The sequence below is a fragment of the Lepidochelys kempii genome, chromosome 3, assembly GCF_965140285.1.
Source record: "Lepidochelys kempii isolate rLepKem1 chromosome 3, rLepKem1.hap1, whole genome shotgun sequence".
NCBI classification, from domain to species: Eukaryota; Metazoa; Chordata; order Testudines; family Cheloniidae; genus Lepidochelys; species Lepidochelys kempii.
In genome coordinates, this window is record NC_136382.1 from 18,631,340 (window position 1) to 18,648,398 (window position 17,059).

At 40.1% G+C, this 17,059-nt stretch overlaps 1 protein-coding gene across 10 annotated transcripts in view; it reads left to right on the forward strand.

The window, feature by feature from the left end:
• Nucleotides 1-1,748: 1,748 nt before the first annotated feature.
• The window catches only part of ITSN2 (intersectin 2), a 122,055-nt gene continuing 106,744 nt past the window's right edge, over nt 1,749-17,059 (forward strand). For 3 of the 10 annotated variants that reach the window (XM_073335822.2, XM_073335827.2, XM_073335829.2), the window contains exons 1-2: nt 1,749-1,889; nt 16,891-16,954. In XM_073335822.2, the coding sequence (XP_073191923.1) occupies nt 16,924-16,954 (31 nt within the window). In that variant the 5' untranslated portion in view covers nt 1,749-1,889; nt 16,891-16,923. The other 7 variants (XM_073335828.2, XM_073335830.2, XM_073335831.2 and 4 more) reach the window with 5 other exon arrangements.

Genomic DNA, 17,059 nt, shown 5'->3' on the forward strand with positions numbered 1-17,059 from the left:
GGATTCTATCACTTGAACTTTTTAATCACGACTGGATATCTTTCTGAAAGATGTATTATAGCTCAAACAGAAGTTATGGGCTTGATGCAAGAATTGCTCAGCAAGATTTTATGGTCAGTTTTATCAAGATCAGACTAGGTAATCTGGCTCTAAAAATCTTTGAAACCAGTGTCTCAGGCCTTGCCCCAGAGGCCTCTGGGTCAGCGTCTTGGGCCTTGACTCCATACACCAGAGCCCTCTTGGCCAGAGTCTTGAACCTCAGCCTCACATCCCAGGGGCATTATTAGCCTCTGTGCCTTGGCTCCACACCTAAGGTCCCTGTTAACCACTATGGCTTGGCACCAAACCAGGGGCACTGTTAGTCTGTATACCATGTGATGCTTTCTGGGGGGTACCCAGGGCTGTGATGCATCTCATTACCACCTACCTTTAGTATGTTTATGCCTGCTGGGGTCACTCCCCAACTCCTCTGGCAATGGGCAACACAACTCCTCTAGGTCTATGCAGCTCCCACTGTCTCTTTACAGGTTAGCAATAGGCACACTCCATCCTCCCCCCCAACCTCCCTGCCCTCTGAGCATCTCCATGGATTGTCCAGCCCCTACTCCACTGGACACTCACAGTATTCACTGCTCCCAAAGGAACAGTACACCCCAACTTCCTGCTTACACCTTAGGTAATGGCTCCATTTAACACACAGTGCTTATATAAGATCATAGTAAAAAGAAACATAAGTTTATTAAACAAAGGATTGAGATTCTAGTAGGAGCAAGAGGAATTATTAGAAGGAGGTGAATACATAACATAAAATCATAACACACTTTCTAGAATCTAGACTTATTTAACTAGATACTTTTATGTCTTATAGAGCAATACTCATCCAAAGTCCTTCTGGCATTTTACAGCCACCCTTGGCTGTAATTTTCTGTTCATGAGACAAGTCACGCTGTTGGCTTGCCCCTTGGATGGAAGAATCTATGAGTTTCCCTGCATTTCCTGATATACCATACTTATCCTTTGATTTTAGTTATGAACAGGACACACCCATGCAGATTGTTTTTTCCTGTAGATTTTCTCTCTTGTAGATTTTGCAATCTTATACCTGGTATCTGCCTTACTATGCAAATATATATCCATTGCAAGACACAGAGTGCGCAATACACACATGACCAGACAGAGACAAGCCTCTGCTACCTCCTCTCTGAAAAGAACATGCCCCCTTCTCGTGACCTGCCTTAAATCCCTTAAAAATATTATTTTCAGTATAGATACATAACTCCTTAAATATTATCAGTACATATATATTTCACAGTGATTAGGATGACCAATGAGCTACTGATTCTCGGTGGAGACCTCCCATGCCACCCTTTGGTGAATTATTCTGAATATTTCCAACTCAGAAGATCCCTGTAAAACTCTGGGCACGCCCTGTGCCCTCTGCCAATTGGCACTGAGAAGTTCCTGGGTCATGTACCTCGGCTTGGCACCCAGGGGCCCTGTTAGCCTTGGTCCTACACCCAGGGATGCTGTTAGCCCATGTCTTGAGCCTGGGACCTGCACCCTAGGGTGCTGCTAGGCCATATGCTTTGGTCCCACACTCAGAGGTGCTGTTGGCCTGCGTTTCAGGCCTGGCCCGGTACCCGGGATGCTAAACACTTTGGTCCCAGAGGCTTATCTCCGGCGGGCTCGTATCTCGGACCTGGCCCCGCACCCACATTGGCCCGTGTCTTGCGGGCAGCTCCTGCTCCCTCCCCCTCCTGCCGCAGCTCGCCTTGTTCCTGCGAGCGAGGCCGCCGCCATGTTCTCGGGCTGACGCCGCCGCCGCCGCGCCGCAGCAGGAGGAGGAGGAGGAGGCGGAGGGACGGGGCCAGCCCCGAGCAGAGCAACAGGTACCGTCCGCAGGCCCGGGGGCGGCTTCCGCGCTGCCCGGCCCCGGCCTGAGGGGTTGGAGCCGTGGGGGTCCGAGGGGACAGAGCCGTCTGCCTGCCGGCTGGGTGAGCAGAGCCCTGGCCCCCGCGGGAGGAGCCCCGTGGCGGGGCAGGCTGGTGGTGGCGGCGGCGGCGAGGAGCGTGGGGGGTCCCTGGGCTAGGGGAGCGTTCCTGTGGGGGGCCTGGGGAGGAAAGATCCGGGGAACAGGGCCATGGCTGTGTTGGGGGCCCAGGGAGGGAGCAGGGAGGAGGTGCCCTTGGTTGGGGGGGATCTGGGGAGGGAGCAGGTAGGGAGTGACCTTGATTTGGGGGAGGGGGGGAGAGTCCAGTGAGGGAGCAGTTGGGGGGTCCTTAGTTGAGGGGGCTGGGGAGGGAGCAGATAGGGGTAGCCTTGGTTGGGGGCGGGGCTGGAGAGGGACTCGAGGGTGTGGTTTGAGGGCTGTTGTGAGCAGTAATCTTTGGGAAGTGGGGAATGGCCTGGGGAACACATGCCTGGGATTTGAGGTGTTTAGCGAGGAAGGGCTGGAGGGGGCTTGTGAAGGATTTAAGGGGCAGGAGGCTGCTTGAGGATGGGGAGCCCCCGTATGATCCAGCCCATCAATCCCACCTCTAATCTTGTTTCTCTAGTTCATTTGTTACCTTGGAACCCTAAAAGGACTAGGAGGGAGAGAGATTCTCCCCCCCCCCCCCGCTTCTTTGAAGTTTTCTCTGGGGAATGGGACTAGGATTCGATCTTTTCTAGTGTAAGCACCTCTTGCACAGTATAGCAGAGGAGAAAATCTCCACTTTTGTTCATTTTATTTAGCTCACATCACAGTGTGCAGCTGGATGCATGCAGTACAAAAGTTTAAAACCACAATAACTGAAATAGAACTTTGGCAACAAAATAGGCAGTGGATGAGGAAATGTTTCAGGTTTGTGGCTTTTATTAGGCCGAGCAGACGTTTCTTTTGCATTATAAGTTTTTCCTTTTTTAAAATAGTAAAGTTTTATGTGCACTTTTCTCTTTTATGAAAAGTGATTTTTTTTGTAACCTTCAAAGCTCTTGGGGCAATGCAGCATTTTACCGCTATGTCCTCTTGAACACAGCTGATGAGTACTGGATTCAACTTCTGTCAGTTTTACCTTTAAATTTTAAAAGCTTTCAGAAATGAGTGAGGATTGTTTACAAATCTCCCCCACTCATGTTCTCTCTGATTTGGAAGACGGAGGAGTAAAATTATTGATGCTAAAGCACTTCTGCATGTTTCTATGGGAACTAATTTTCTGTTCCTAGGAACTGGTTTCATAATTTCAGTAATAAAGTGTGGCTGGTAAACCCTATTATGTGTGTGTATGTGTGGTAGTCTGTAAAGAAATGAAAATGGTACCAATGATTAATGGTATTAAGCACAAACAACAGGTTCAGGCCTCCACAAGAGACAACATACAGAACATCTGTGCCTGGAGAGCTTACAATCTATAAGAAGATAACACACTGGGAATGTCAGAGAATGGAATAATGAAGATTATTATAATTATTGGTTTGCTTCTTAGGCTATTGTGAAAACCAGTAGTTTGAAGAAATTAAGAGCGGATGAAAACTAACTTCCATGGTTAATGCCTTAGGAAATGGTATCTTTTTTTTTCCTGTCCATTTTTTTTTTTTGGCACTGTAATGTTTTATAGAAAATAAAATGTGGCCACCATCTAGGGGACCTGGTTGTGTTCTTTAGGCACTACTATAATTTGGATAATAATTTAAAAGTATATAATTTGCAAATAGAGTGTGACGCGAGTCACACTTTGCAAAATTTTGAAGTAGATTTTAGTTTTAATAATACTTAGCACTTCATCTAAAAAGTGCTTTTATAAACATCAACTAATCAGTCTTCATAAAACCTATGTTAAGCCATTAAGTGTCACTCTCATTTTATAGAAGAGGAAACTGTCAGGGAGTCCCCGGGCGATGCTCTGGAACTGCTCCCTATGAAGCCAGTCAGGACTCTGGGAAAGTCTCCTTTCTGTGAGCAGACTGTCTTCAGGACACACAGCTCACACAACTTCCACCTTCCTGGGTCTGACCTTGGAGCATTCAGCATCCTCTGCTCCTCCGTGCTCTTCCCACAGCAACTTCGCAGTCAGACGTGACTCTCAGCCAGCCAGTAAAACAGAAGTTTATTAGACGACAGGAACATGGTCTAAAACAGAGCTTGTAGGTGCAGAGAACAGGACCCCTCAGCTGGGTCCATTTTGGGAGGCAGTGAGCCAGACAACCACGTTTGCACTTCACTCCTCTTCCCCAGCCAGACCCAGACTGAAACTGTCTCCAGCCCCTCCTCCTCTCGGCTTTGTCCCTTTCCCGGGCCAGGAGGTCACCTGATCCCTTTGTTCTCCAACCCTTTAGCTCTCACCTTGCAGGGAGGAAGGGCCAGCCCATCAGTCGCCAGGAAACAGGGTGTTGGCCATTCTTTGTGACCAGACCCCTGCACACACCTGCCCTCTAGGGCTCTGCAATGATCATACACCCTTATCCCACCATCTAGATACTTAAGAACTGCATAGGGGAAACTGAGGCACCGGCACAATATTCAGAGGAAACATTAAGAACAGTCCCACTTCGTCACAGAAACTGAGGCACAAAGAATAATTTAGCTAAATCTATGCAGGGAGTCAGTGACAGACCTGGGATTGAAACTCGGGAGTTCTTGTCTCTTTTTTCTGTGTTCAGAAGACTAGATCATGCTTGTCTCCCTAGAGCCTTTTGAGTGACAACTGCCCTAAAATGCAAGTCAGACTCCAAGATTGCATCTACACATGCAATATTTGGACCCTTAGTTCTTCACTGGTGCTGCCGTAATGCTTATATACACTGCCAGCTGGCATTGGTTAGGCAAGTGGGAAGCTGAGACTTCCATTTTTCTCCTAAACTGACCATTTTGTTTCGATAGTACTCCACCCTGTTTGTCTGGTTAGTCTACCTGTTGTATCCTGACTGACACTTAGGTTGTAACCTCTCTGGGAAAGTGAGTGTGTTCTTTGTTTTCTGACTGTACTGAATCCAGGACAAAGGGGTCGTCTTTGATGCTTTATTAGGGTTCCTAGGTGCTAGTGTAGTACAAATAAATAATAGGTTCTAGTGATAGCAAAAGTGGAAGCTGTACTATAGATAGGGTTTATGCATATTTATCACCATGTAATCTAATCTACCCCCAGAGGAGTGCACCAGTGATGAATTATGGGAACTGATTTTTTTCCCTCCTTAATGTGGGCAAGATCAAATAAACCAAAGTAGAAGAGGGCTGTTACTGATTTTGAACATTGTTAATAAGAAGGCTTTTGTGAGTTTTGGATATTACCCTAACGGGGCCCATGCAAATACCTAGATTAGTTTTCAAACATTATATATTTATATTGCTGTCATATTACTATTATGTGAATTAAGTTCATTTTCGTAGTAAGATATAAACTACTGAATATGAAGTTTTAGTCCTGTTTGCTATCATAATTTTTTACGCAGCTGTTTATCTTGCATTGTTATTTATGTATTCATTCACTGAGCACTCAAAAGTATACTAGGTGCCGTTCAGGCAAATGGAAAAAAATAAGGGCCGAGATGTCAAAATTTTCTAGTGTCTTTTGGTTGTTCAACTTGTGACACTAGAAATGAGCACCCAGCCTCTTAAAAGTAGGCCCCCTTTAAGTAAGGAGACTGAAGTTGAACACCCCAAAATTGACTTATTTAGAATTATTATTTGCTCTTGCAAATCTTGGGCATGGGCTCTGCCTTGGAGAGATCATGCTTTAATTGACAATTTACAAGAGCCCTGATCTTGCTGAAGGATGTTCTCATTTAGATCACTTTGCAGGAGAGGGGCAAATGAGATGGGGAAAGGGCACAATATTAGACTTTTAAAAACATAAGCTGACTCCTGACTAGTCCCCACTTTTCATTTCACTCCATACCTAAGTGTCTTGATTTTTTAAAAAGTGTTATTCCTATCTTATTTCCCTTGTAAGGTATTTTTACTCCTTCCTATTTCCATTTTTTTAGTTTGATTTTAACCATTTGTTTATTTTACTTCTATGAAACATTTAATACTTTTTTCTGATATTATTTGTTTAAATCTTACTTTTTCTATTTTTGTTTCTATTTAGCATCAGCATTTTCTATTTTTAATTGTTTTCTGTTTTCAGATTTTCTTTTAATTCTTGAAAACCACTTTTCAGCTTCAGAATACTCCATCTCTCTCTATAGCTTCTAGAATCTAGATTATGGCCCTTGCCATTTCTCTCCATTCTGTTTCAGAAGAAATAAGTGGTGATGAGCATATTCTGTTTTGGAAAAATTCTAATGATGTTGAGCCACTGAGTATGTGAAGGACCTGTTCCTCCTTTTTAATGTTTTACACTGGAGCTCTTGATTTATGTGGCTGAGTGGTGCTGGGGGTTTAATGCCGCCAGTACCTTGCTAAGAAGATGACTGATTAGTTGTCCCTTTTTATTTATGACTGTAGTTTATTTTATATAGTATGCAAAGATCCTCTCAGGTTGTATGTGTATTTGTCAATAAAACAGTATTGTTTGGACTAAGTATTGTGATAACCTCTGGGTATAAAATGAAAGTGAGGTTACCTATATTTTTAAACTGTAAACATATATTATTAACTTCGTTCAATATTAGCCTCATCCAGTGTATTTTTGAAAGCTCTTGGAGACCACGTTTTCCCTGTGCCCAGCCTTGTGACAGCTGATGCAACAGACCTATTCCACCTTGGTTGAGCATGCGGCTTTTGCTGTGCTTTGAAAGCCAGATTGATTTCTCAATGGGAATTAGGCACCTAACGTGCCCCGGTGTTTTGAAAATCTTACTAGACATCTTTGAGTGCCTCAGTACCTTTGAAAATCTTATCCTGAGTCCCCCTAAGCATGGAACTTAAGGACTTATCTCAAGTCATAAATCCCAGTCTCCTATATAATACTGCTTGAATGCCAGGCCAGTCCAAGTTTACTTTTAAAAAATGTTCAGTATCTTATTGACTAACATCTTGTTATCTAAGTATGTCTTTCATTTATTCATCTAGCTCAGGGGTGCAGAACGTTTTTTCTATCACGGGTCATTGACCCGCAGAAATAATCAATTGCGGGCCACACACAAGTAAAAAGCAACTTAATTTAGGGTGGGTTTTTTTAGGGAGAAATATAAAATGTTCAACTCACTCACCGGTGGGAGAGGGGACAGTGCAGAGGCTTGGGGCTTCCCACCCATGGCGGCATGAGCCAGCACGTGCGGCTCCAGCCCCGCGGTGGGGGCACCAAGACTTGCTGGGGGCCGGATGAAATTAAGCAATAGGCTGGATCTGGCCCGCAGGCCATAGGTTCCATACCCCGATCTAGATTGGAACCCTCCTGGAGCAGGACCCATCTTTTTGTTCTGTGTTTCAACAACACCCTGCATGTCTATGTCTAGGGCCCTAGGTGCTTCAGTATTACAAATAATTAATAATAACAACAGCACTATGTTATTTGATGCTTCTGTTTTTCTGTAGCTGCTCATTTTTCAGGTGATGTATGTTAAAAGGTAAACAGTGTCATGGAGATATGGGACTGAACGTAATGCTCATGGAAGTCAGTGGAAAGGCTTCTATTGATTAGGTAGCACTGGAAAGAGAGACGTGACTTATAATCTTTCTGAAAACAAATGTTTCACTGCTAAATAATAAAGTGCACTGTTAAAAAGTAAATTCAGAAACATTTTTAGTGAGTAAAATAGTGCATTATGGTGTATTTTTCTTTAAAAGTTTAGAGATGTTGTCTGAGCTCAAGAATAAGAGGCTGGGAGTTCCTGAGTTTTAATTCCAGCTGTAACACTGAGCAAGTTACTTAACCTCTTTCATTTTCTTTAGCTAGAAAATTAGGATAGAGAAGTGTCTTGAGGCTCAGTTTGTCAATGTTTGTTAAAGTGCTTTGGAGATTAAAAGTGCTGTATGGATGTTAATTTTTATTAATGCTTCAGGTTTGAGGATTAAAAGTTAGTCAGGATGTTTTTATGCAATGTCCTCAACTGTGTTGCTTTATCTCTGTGTACTATTTGTGTTCAAACACAAACAAAATTGTTGTTTTTCTTTCTTTATGAATATTTGATTCTTTCTATAAAAATACATGTTTTGCTGTAGTTCACATTTCATAGTTATTTAGAAAGGTAACATCTTCCTGTTACTGCAGTGGGGTGAGCAGTTTGTACAAGATTAAAAGGCCTGTGAGGAGATCACCAATAAATAGCTCTGCATTGTTCAGACTGAGAGTGCACTAAAAGATATATCAGAAATATAGTATCCGGTTCACATATTGTAAAAATATACACAGTTCATATTTTTATCACTTAGAAATATCTAAAAGCATCCCCAGCAGTAATACAATTTAGAATGTATAAGTTAATTGTTTGTCTCCTGTAGATGAATGAAGAAACAACACTTGCACCCCCCCTTTCCTGGGAAATGTTGGATAAAAAGCCTCACCAATTTGCATAGGTGACCACAGACCCAAACCCTTGGATCTGAGAACATTGAAAAAGCGTTCAGTTTTCTTACAAGAAGACTTTTAATAGAAATAGAAGTAAATAGAAGTAAAGAAATCACCTCTGTAAAATCAGGATGGTAGATACCCACAGTATGCATCCGACGAAGTGAGCTGTAGCTAACAAAAGCTTATGCTCAAATAAATTGGTTAGTCTCTAAGGTGCACAAGTACTCCTTTTCTTTTTGGATTAGACTTGTTTGTTAATGTATAGCTGAGAACAGCTTTGTACATGCTTTTCAGAATACCATATGGAATTCAAATGAAGCAAGATGGTGACAGTAGCAGCACAACACATTGGAATTATGTAATTGCAAAATTAAAAAGAACATTTACTGGAAAATTAGCCTTTCATTTTTTTGCAACTTTAAATAGTTAGGGTCAAAAACATTGCTGCTGTATGTGCGTGCAAATGAAACAATGGCATACATACAAGAGCGGTGAACTTGGCTAGTAGTGTTTTGGTATGGATCTTAGTAATATTTCAGCTATTAGAAATAGTAGCTAAAATATGTTAGTTGGTAATTCTATTGATGTTGCACTTGCCACCCACTTACCTGCAAATTAAGTTTATGAGGTGTTTGGCATTAATCATGACTCATGTTATCTATATGTAGTTAAGTGATTCAACAACATTGTAAACTTACAAAGTGAAGTAATAGTGGCGGACAACAGGAGATGTGTGTCATTCTCTTCTGAAACATCCCCATCAGGTCTAAACATTTCCCATTATGGCTATCAGCATATTATGACATTACAACCCCCCTCTGATTTTTTTAATACACTGCCTTTAGCCCAATATTTTGGAAGCCAAGAATTTTGATAGTTTTAAATAATTTATATAAAGATATTACAAACTACCCCTCACTTAAAACAGGTACACACAAAAAATAATTTAGTTTAGGCAATTATTATGAATTAAGGTTATACGATTACCATTCTACTGGATGTGTGCTCTTGGTCCAAGGACAAGTTAGGTATCATTTAGTGTGCTTAACCTGCAGTACAAGATAAAGTGGCACCTAATCCATTACAAAGCCTTAAATACATTTGCTGTTGTTTCTAATCGTTTAAGTGTTAGTATATTGTAGACCCTGGTACTTGGTGTTTAAAGTTGAAAGGAGAAATTCCAGTTGAATGCCCCATCTGTTTGCTCCATTGTGCCCTAGTAATGTGTTGTCTATGGTTTCCATCACCCTTCCGCATCTGAATAACCCAGAGGACTCTGAAAATTAAAATAAAATTGTTAAGAAGCAGATAATTTTATACTACTGCAGGTCAGGTATTTTATGGGTATTTTACTTTTCCCATATAAGATTATTTTTAGTTATTTCTCTTAAGGCACCCTAATATCTTCAGGCATGTACACGTGCAAATGTGCTCCCTAGTCACACTAAGACTCTAATCATGCTAATTTACAGTTGTATTTAAAAACGGTTTTTGGTAACAGTCCTCTGTCACACTATGGATTGAGATTCTTAACTGAAGACTGTTAGAAATATGTTGTTCTTTTAAAAAGCAAAGTGCTACACAGTCTTGCTTCCTGGGTGATGTACATCTTCCTTTTTAGACAAAACTACCTGCCTGTGCTGGTCAGGTAAACCATACTAACTCTGCCAGTAACAGTTATAGCTAACTGCTGATGTGGACATGGTGTATTTTATATTGTTGTTAAAAATATAGCATCAGTTCTTCTAACTTTAAATGTGAATCCAGATTTAAATAATTCCCCCCTACCCCCCAAAAATGCTTCAAAAATTTTATAAACAGCATATTAAGATTATCCTTTTGAGATGTTGGGTGTAGAAGACTCCTATATTTCTCATGTGTCTTATATCTTTTTCTGCTTAACTGCAGTAAGCTCCTTTGATCCACAGACTGTATACTTTGAACTGTTTTTCTGGGACAAATGTTGGAACAAAAAGTCAAAGAGCAGATCTGTTGCATCCTAAAGAGAAAATAGTGCTGTGGTGTACTCCATGGTATTGCTGCATTATCAGGAAGACAGATATCTCTCTTGCTTTACGGTGGGCTTTCCAGTGTTAATTTCTGCTTGTGAGAAAAAATAGGAGGAGATTTTTCTATATGGTTAGGCTTCCAAAAGATATGTCCAGAATAGAAGATTCAGAATCAGATTAAAGATACTGGCCGTAGAATAGGGAAAATCAACAAAATCCGAGATTTCAAATAAGGGCTTGTCTGCTACATTGCTGGTACAGCCATACTAGTGTAGCTATGCCAACATAGCCCTCTAGCATAGACATGGCATATATCAACAAAAGGAGGTTTTTCTACCAGCATAGCTAAACCAGTTCTCTGAATGGCATTAGCTATGCCAATAGAAGCACTTTTCTGGTAGTATAATTGCATATATGCTGGGGATTTTGCTGGCGTAGCAGTGTTTGACTAGAGGTGTGGTTTTTTTTTTTTTTTTCACACTACTAACTGACATAGCTATGTAAATACAATTTTGTAGTGTAGACTAAGCCTAAATGTTTTTCTTTGAGCTAGCTCTGTCTGCTTGTACGGATAAGCCAACGATAGTTAAGGTAGTGAAAAATCCCATCACTGTACCTACTGACAGGGAAACTAACCTTATCATTTCATATACTTTCATTGTGTATATATAATTGGTTCCTGTTGCTTGGCTTGTGTTTTGGCTCTCATTTAATCCACACCATTAACTTGTTTTTTGCTTTCTTAACAATTCCTAGTTTCTCCAGGCCTCACCTGTGACAAGTATAAAACGGATATTTCCTTAAAGTAAGGAGAACCACTTTTCAATCTGTTCTTGAGAGAGCCAGTAATTCTGAGTAGTTTATTCTTCTTCACCTTTTGTTTTGTCGACCCACACTGCCCCAGTTGGATCACTCCAAATATTTAAGAAAATGAAGAGAGATATCAAGGCCTTCATTCAATAAATTAACTTTTAATTTAGGTAAGTTTCCTGTTGTCATTGTGCACCAGTTAAAATCATTACAACTCTGTAAGTCAACATAATAGCAGGAAACTGAGTAGCTGGTTTAAAAGTGATACTGTTAAATAAACCCCACCTGCACCCCCAATAACTATGTGTTTAGGAGAATATTTGTGCTTTCTTACTGTAGTTCTGATAATTGTGCAACTTAGCAGACTGACCAATATTTCATAAAGCTAGTATTTTCCACTTAAAACTATTACCTGCTTCAGGGAAATCCCTCTGCCACAAAAAAGTTATGACTGTTGAGATACTCCATCATTTTTTAATTATTATTTTAGCATCCATTCTAGACTCAGGTACTTAATACAGTAGTTCATATCAACATTTACAACCTATAGCACACTTAATGGACTACCAATAAAAATTAAAATAAAATTGGCCTCCTCAGCAATAGTGTAGACATCCTGTTTAGGACATTAGTTCTTTTAGTCCAGAGTGTTCGTTATTCCAGGTTAATATGTTGCCAATACGTATTACATTTCCTTTGTAAATCAGTTAGACAGCAACCTCTGGAGTTTGTGTTCTTGCTGATTGATTTTTCGCTGTCCATTTACTTTTTCTCCACCGTTTCCCCTTTCAGTTATGTTGCTCTTTTAGGAGTGGGGTGTCTGAACCATGGCTTCCAGAATATTTATCAACTTGCTTGTAAATGAACTGGTTTGACCTAACAATTGAACTAATTAACCATTCCTGCCTTATAGCAGTTTTTTGCTAGGTTTTTTTTTGGAAATATTTGTATGTGATTGCTTCAGATAGAAATTAAATATTAGAAAAGCGTATGCTATATAAGTTTCACTTAGAATGAGAACAAGTAAACATATTTTGAGTGAAGAAATTAGTTTTTTCTTATATTCTATTTCTAGCTTTTTTCTTACCTCTTCTCTCCTTCAGTCTCTTCTTCATTTCCTCACTTCAAAACTATAGTAAGTGTTGGGAAAGGATGGAGAAACTACGGTTGATTAGGTCAGGCTGGGAGAGCAGAATTGCTGCTGTAAACATTGATTGGTCAGGTGATCTGTTTACAAGAACGTGTCAGTTCTGTTATTTGAACCTACTGACATCCAACTTTTCCTGTGTTCATCATGTGTGATGCCTTATGCTCCAGACATTAAACTTCTAATCAAAAGGTTCCTGAGTTGGACTACACTTGTTGTTAACTTCAGGCTTTGGTTTTATGCCAGCCTGTACCCTTTACTGGTGTGAGATAGTTGATGACTTTTTTGTTAAGATATCTCCTTTACCAGCTCCATATTTTATGCCCTATGCTTAGAACACCTTAACAGTTAATGTTTGCCAAACAAAATTCCTTCTTCCAAAACACTTCAAGCAAATCCAACTTTGTGGAATATTCCAGTTGTAAAGGTAATTTTCTATTCTGTGTTTGTTGTAACCTGCTTGTTACTTGATTATAATCTTTTCTGATTAGGGATTCTTTTCTTTGTTTGGCATACTTTATTACACAGCAGTGTGTCCATCTGTGGTGTTATGTAAAATGTTCTTTGGAAATTTCCAAGTTTTGTTGTAATTTAAAAGTTATCTAGAGTCATTTCTAATCTAGAAACTCCAGTGTAGATCTAGGTTTTAGAGTAGCAGCCGTGTTAGTCTGTATTCGCAAAAAGAGAAGGAGGACTTGTGGCACCTCAGAGACTAACAAATTTATTTGAGCATAAGCTTTCGTGAGCTACAGCTCACTTCATCGGATGCATTCTCTTTCACTGAAATTGCACCATCAACTGAGAGTCAGAGGAACTGCTTTATTATGAAGGATGCTAGGATGTAGTTATATGGTGACTAAGGGATTACCAGACTTGGAATTTGTGAAAATAAACTAATACGCACTTCGATTTCTGAGTAATATCCAAACCTTAGGGACACTGTGACTGCATAGAACTGGAGTTCTTTCTTAGTGGCAAGCATGTTCCTGTTCCTTACCCACAGACACATGGAAACAGTTTTGTGGGGGTTTGTATCTGAGGAATTTGGGTCGGTGAGTGGCCTGGTTGGAAATGTAGGGGTAGTAGAACTATTTGGGTTGCACTGAATTACCCCTTTCCCCACCCAAATTCATGAGGGGGACTGGGCACCTCTAGGCACTGCAATAATACAGGCAAATAAATAAATGAAGAACAGAAGTTAATACAGACCAATGCTGAATTTGTGTTTGCTAGCTTGTCCTTTCATATTGTGGGAGACCCAACCCAATGCTTTTGGGTTCAGAAACCTTTATGGCTGGTATGACTCTGGCAGCCTGGCTCTAAAGGAACTGTGCTACACAAGAGGTGGCATAGGGCCCCAGAGTTGATGCAGAGACATAGGAACTCTATCTGGATCCCTTTACATTTCTGCATTCTGAAGTCTGGTTGCTTCTGTGTGAGATGCAATTTCTCCCACACTCTCAGGACTTTCAGGCATGGGGCACTTCCCTACCTGGGTTATCACTTAAGTGTTTAGATTTGGTGCATCTTAGGTCTTACATTTCAGAAAGCTGCTGTGTGATAGGATCTAGCTACAATACAATAGCATGAGGCCTGGCTGAAACACGGTATGGTCTTGTAATGCACACAGCTATAACCTTGTTTGGCAGTACCATGTTGTAATGGGGACACAAAACACACTAGCTTTCTGCAGTTAAATGGGATCTTAGAGATTGCCTCTCTCCTCATGGTTTTTAACCTGGCAGTTGAGATCAGGTGGGGTGCTTGAGTTGACAATAGCTTGACTTTGGTATATGGAAGCTGGAGCTAGAGCATTCCCCAAGAGGGCCCTCTAGTTTGGAAATTACTTTTGCTTTCCCCAGGCACACGTCCTCTCCAGAAAGCCTGAGGTTGTTGGACTTACGCAGTGTTTCCAAGGCCTAGCTGTTTGTTTAGGCTTTTTTCTCCAGGGTTGTTGGAGGGATTTATTTTATAGTTTGATGTTCTTCGTAACCCTAAGGTTAAAAAACAAGCCAAAAAGATTTTTTGGTAGTATTGGGTAGGTGGAATGTCAGGCATTTCCCCCGCTCCCTATTTTAAAAATAAAAAGTGATCTGCAAAGGAGAGAACAAAATGAATAGTTCAAGAGTGTGGGTTTAATCAGTTAAAATTTTATACCCCAATCCTGCAATAAGACCCAGACAGATCGACCCTGGTGTCCGTGCACCGCCCTATTTACTTTTACCCCGTCGATTTCAGGTGGGTTCTTCACACACTCATCCTATTGCAGTATCTCAGCTTAGAGTTCTTTTCTAGCAGTTCTCAAAAGTGCAGCTTGTTTTGTAGAACTTTATGTTCAGCTGGAAGTTATAAATAGGGAGGAATTGTCCTTTGTTGTTTCATTTTTAGGACATAGGAAGAGACGTTGGAGGCAACCTAAAAATAAACAAATTCATTTTAATTTTCTCATTCTCTTGGAAAAGTTTTCAGCCTTTCTTTTGCCTCCCTCTATTCTTTCTTCAATTGATCCTTGGTATCACACTTGATTGATCAATGGATTCACCATCCATTCCATTTTCATATTAAAAAAAGAATGTAAAGTGTCATGATACTACTGTGAAGAGAGTTACATAAAAACCAGTTGTACTGTGTAATTCTTTCCTCACTAGGTAGCTATATAAGCAGTATATACTGGGTTAAGTTTAGATTAAAGCATTGGTTTTCACTCTTTTGGGGATGGATGATGTATCACAGCCAACATGTGGCTATGCAATGCACAAACCAACCAATGAAGGCAAATTCTTTATGTAAAATTAGCCCATTGTATAGCCAACATTATAAATATTGTGTACAGAATATACATGTAGAGTACTGGTACAGAGCGATTCCTCACATTTTCCATTTAGTGCATAAGTGTGTAGTAAATGCTCTATACACTGCAAGGAAATTTTTTGAATGCTTCTGGAAGCAACTGCATGATTTTTTGCAATCAATAAAACAATCGGATATGCCAGAATAAGCAACACCATTCAGAAAAAAAAAGTTTCTGTACCTTTTAATATTTTTGAAAATGTATTTGAACAGATATTTTTGAAATCACTGAAGGGGGGGTGGGCATAATAGTTATCTGAAATGTGATACAGAAATTAGAATATTAGAAGTATCTGAACACTGGGATGAGTAACTGCACTGCAGGATTCTGCTATTGTTGGCTAGTGCTGTTTCATGAGTAGATTCTTCGCTGCCCCCTATTCTCAAATTTTGGATTGTATTTTTTAATATTTTAACCGAATAAAATTGCCACTTTGTTATTGAGAATGTCACACCACGTACCATTACTACAAAGATGTTTCCAGGTTTAAAGCTTTTGTGGCTCCTTAGTGAACAGTAGTTTCTGCCTTTACAGTTACATAGTGGAGGGTGATGATTTGTGTAATTTTCCGTATCAAAATGAAATGATTTTCTATGAAGCAATGCCCTGGTGTATGTTGTCTTAATTCTTTATGGGTGTTCCCCATCTGTAAAACGGGGACAGTGCCTAAGTTTGAGGAATGTTTTGAGAATTGAAGTCTTTAAACCATGATTTGAGGACTTCAATAGCTCAGACATAGGTGAGAGGTTTATTGCAGGTGTGGGTGGGTGAGATTCTATGGCCTGCATTGTGCAGGAGGTCAGACAAGACGATCATAATGGTCCCTTCTGACCTTAATGTCTATGAGAGTTAGTTAATGTTTTGTAAATATAAAGAACTAATAAATAAAATGTTAAATGCTCTGAAAATGTGACCAGACTAGCAGAACAAAATGTGACAGGCAGCATTTTAACATTTCTTATTCTGAAAGTATGTTGTATTAAGAATCCCTCTGATGATGATACTTTTTTGTTTTTGATAATATAATAAAAATAATTGACTTTATAACAATATTGTTTTATATGCTGGAAAATAGAATGCTGCATGATTTGATTAGAGCTAGTTATTTTACAGAATGAAGTATGCAGGGTCATTTCCACTAATCATGCTTTTGTAAGTTCTGTAGAAAGTTATTTATCCAATATTTTATTAACAGAAGTATTATTTCCAAGTATGACAACTATAATTTTAATTTTGATAAATATTAATGTAAATCATGGAAGTTCAAGCTAAAAAAAAATCTGTTAGGTTGTCTAGTCCATCCTCCTTCCAGTGAAGGATTGGTCTGTACAGTATATGTTCCAGTGTGCGTGTGTATATTTTATGCAGTACACACTGTACAGTGAATGCCGTTTTCCTTTAAGAATGTGCTCCTAGGTTCAAGACTGCACTGCATACCAAATAAAAATCTCCCACCTACAGAAATCTCCCACCTATTTCCAAATGCAAATTCAGTATGTTCAGTAGCAGCTTGAAGCCCTGCATTGTTTGCTTCCGGAAGTGTGAGCCGAAGAGGACAGACATTCCCTCTGCTCAGCAGGAGCACTAAGCTGTGTTCTGCCCTTGTTCCATTATTAATGGGACAATGTTTTTATGTTGCAGATGGCTAAGAGCTAGCAAGGCACATTCAGGACCATGATGGCTCAGTTTCCCACAGCCATGAATGGTAAGTAGCTTGATCTGGGTTCATTTATGTGGTTCGGAGAGTTCTTCTTTGTCTTTATATTTAATATCAACATTATTAGTAATTAACTGATTGCAACATATGCCT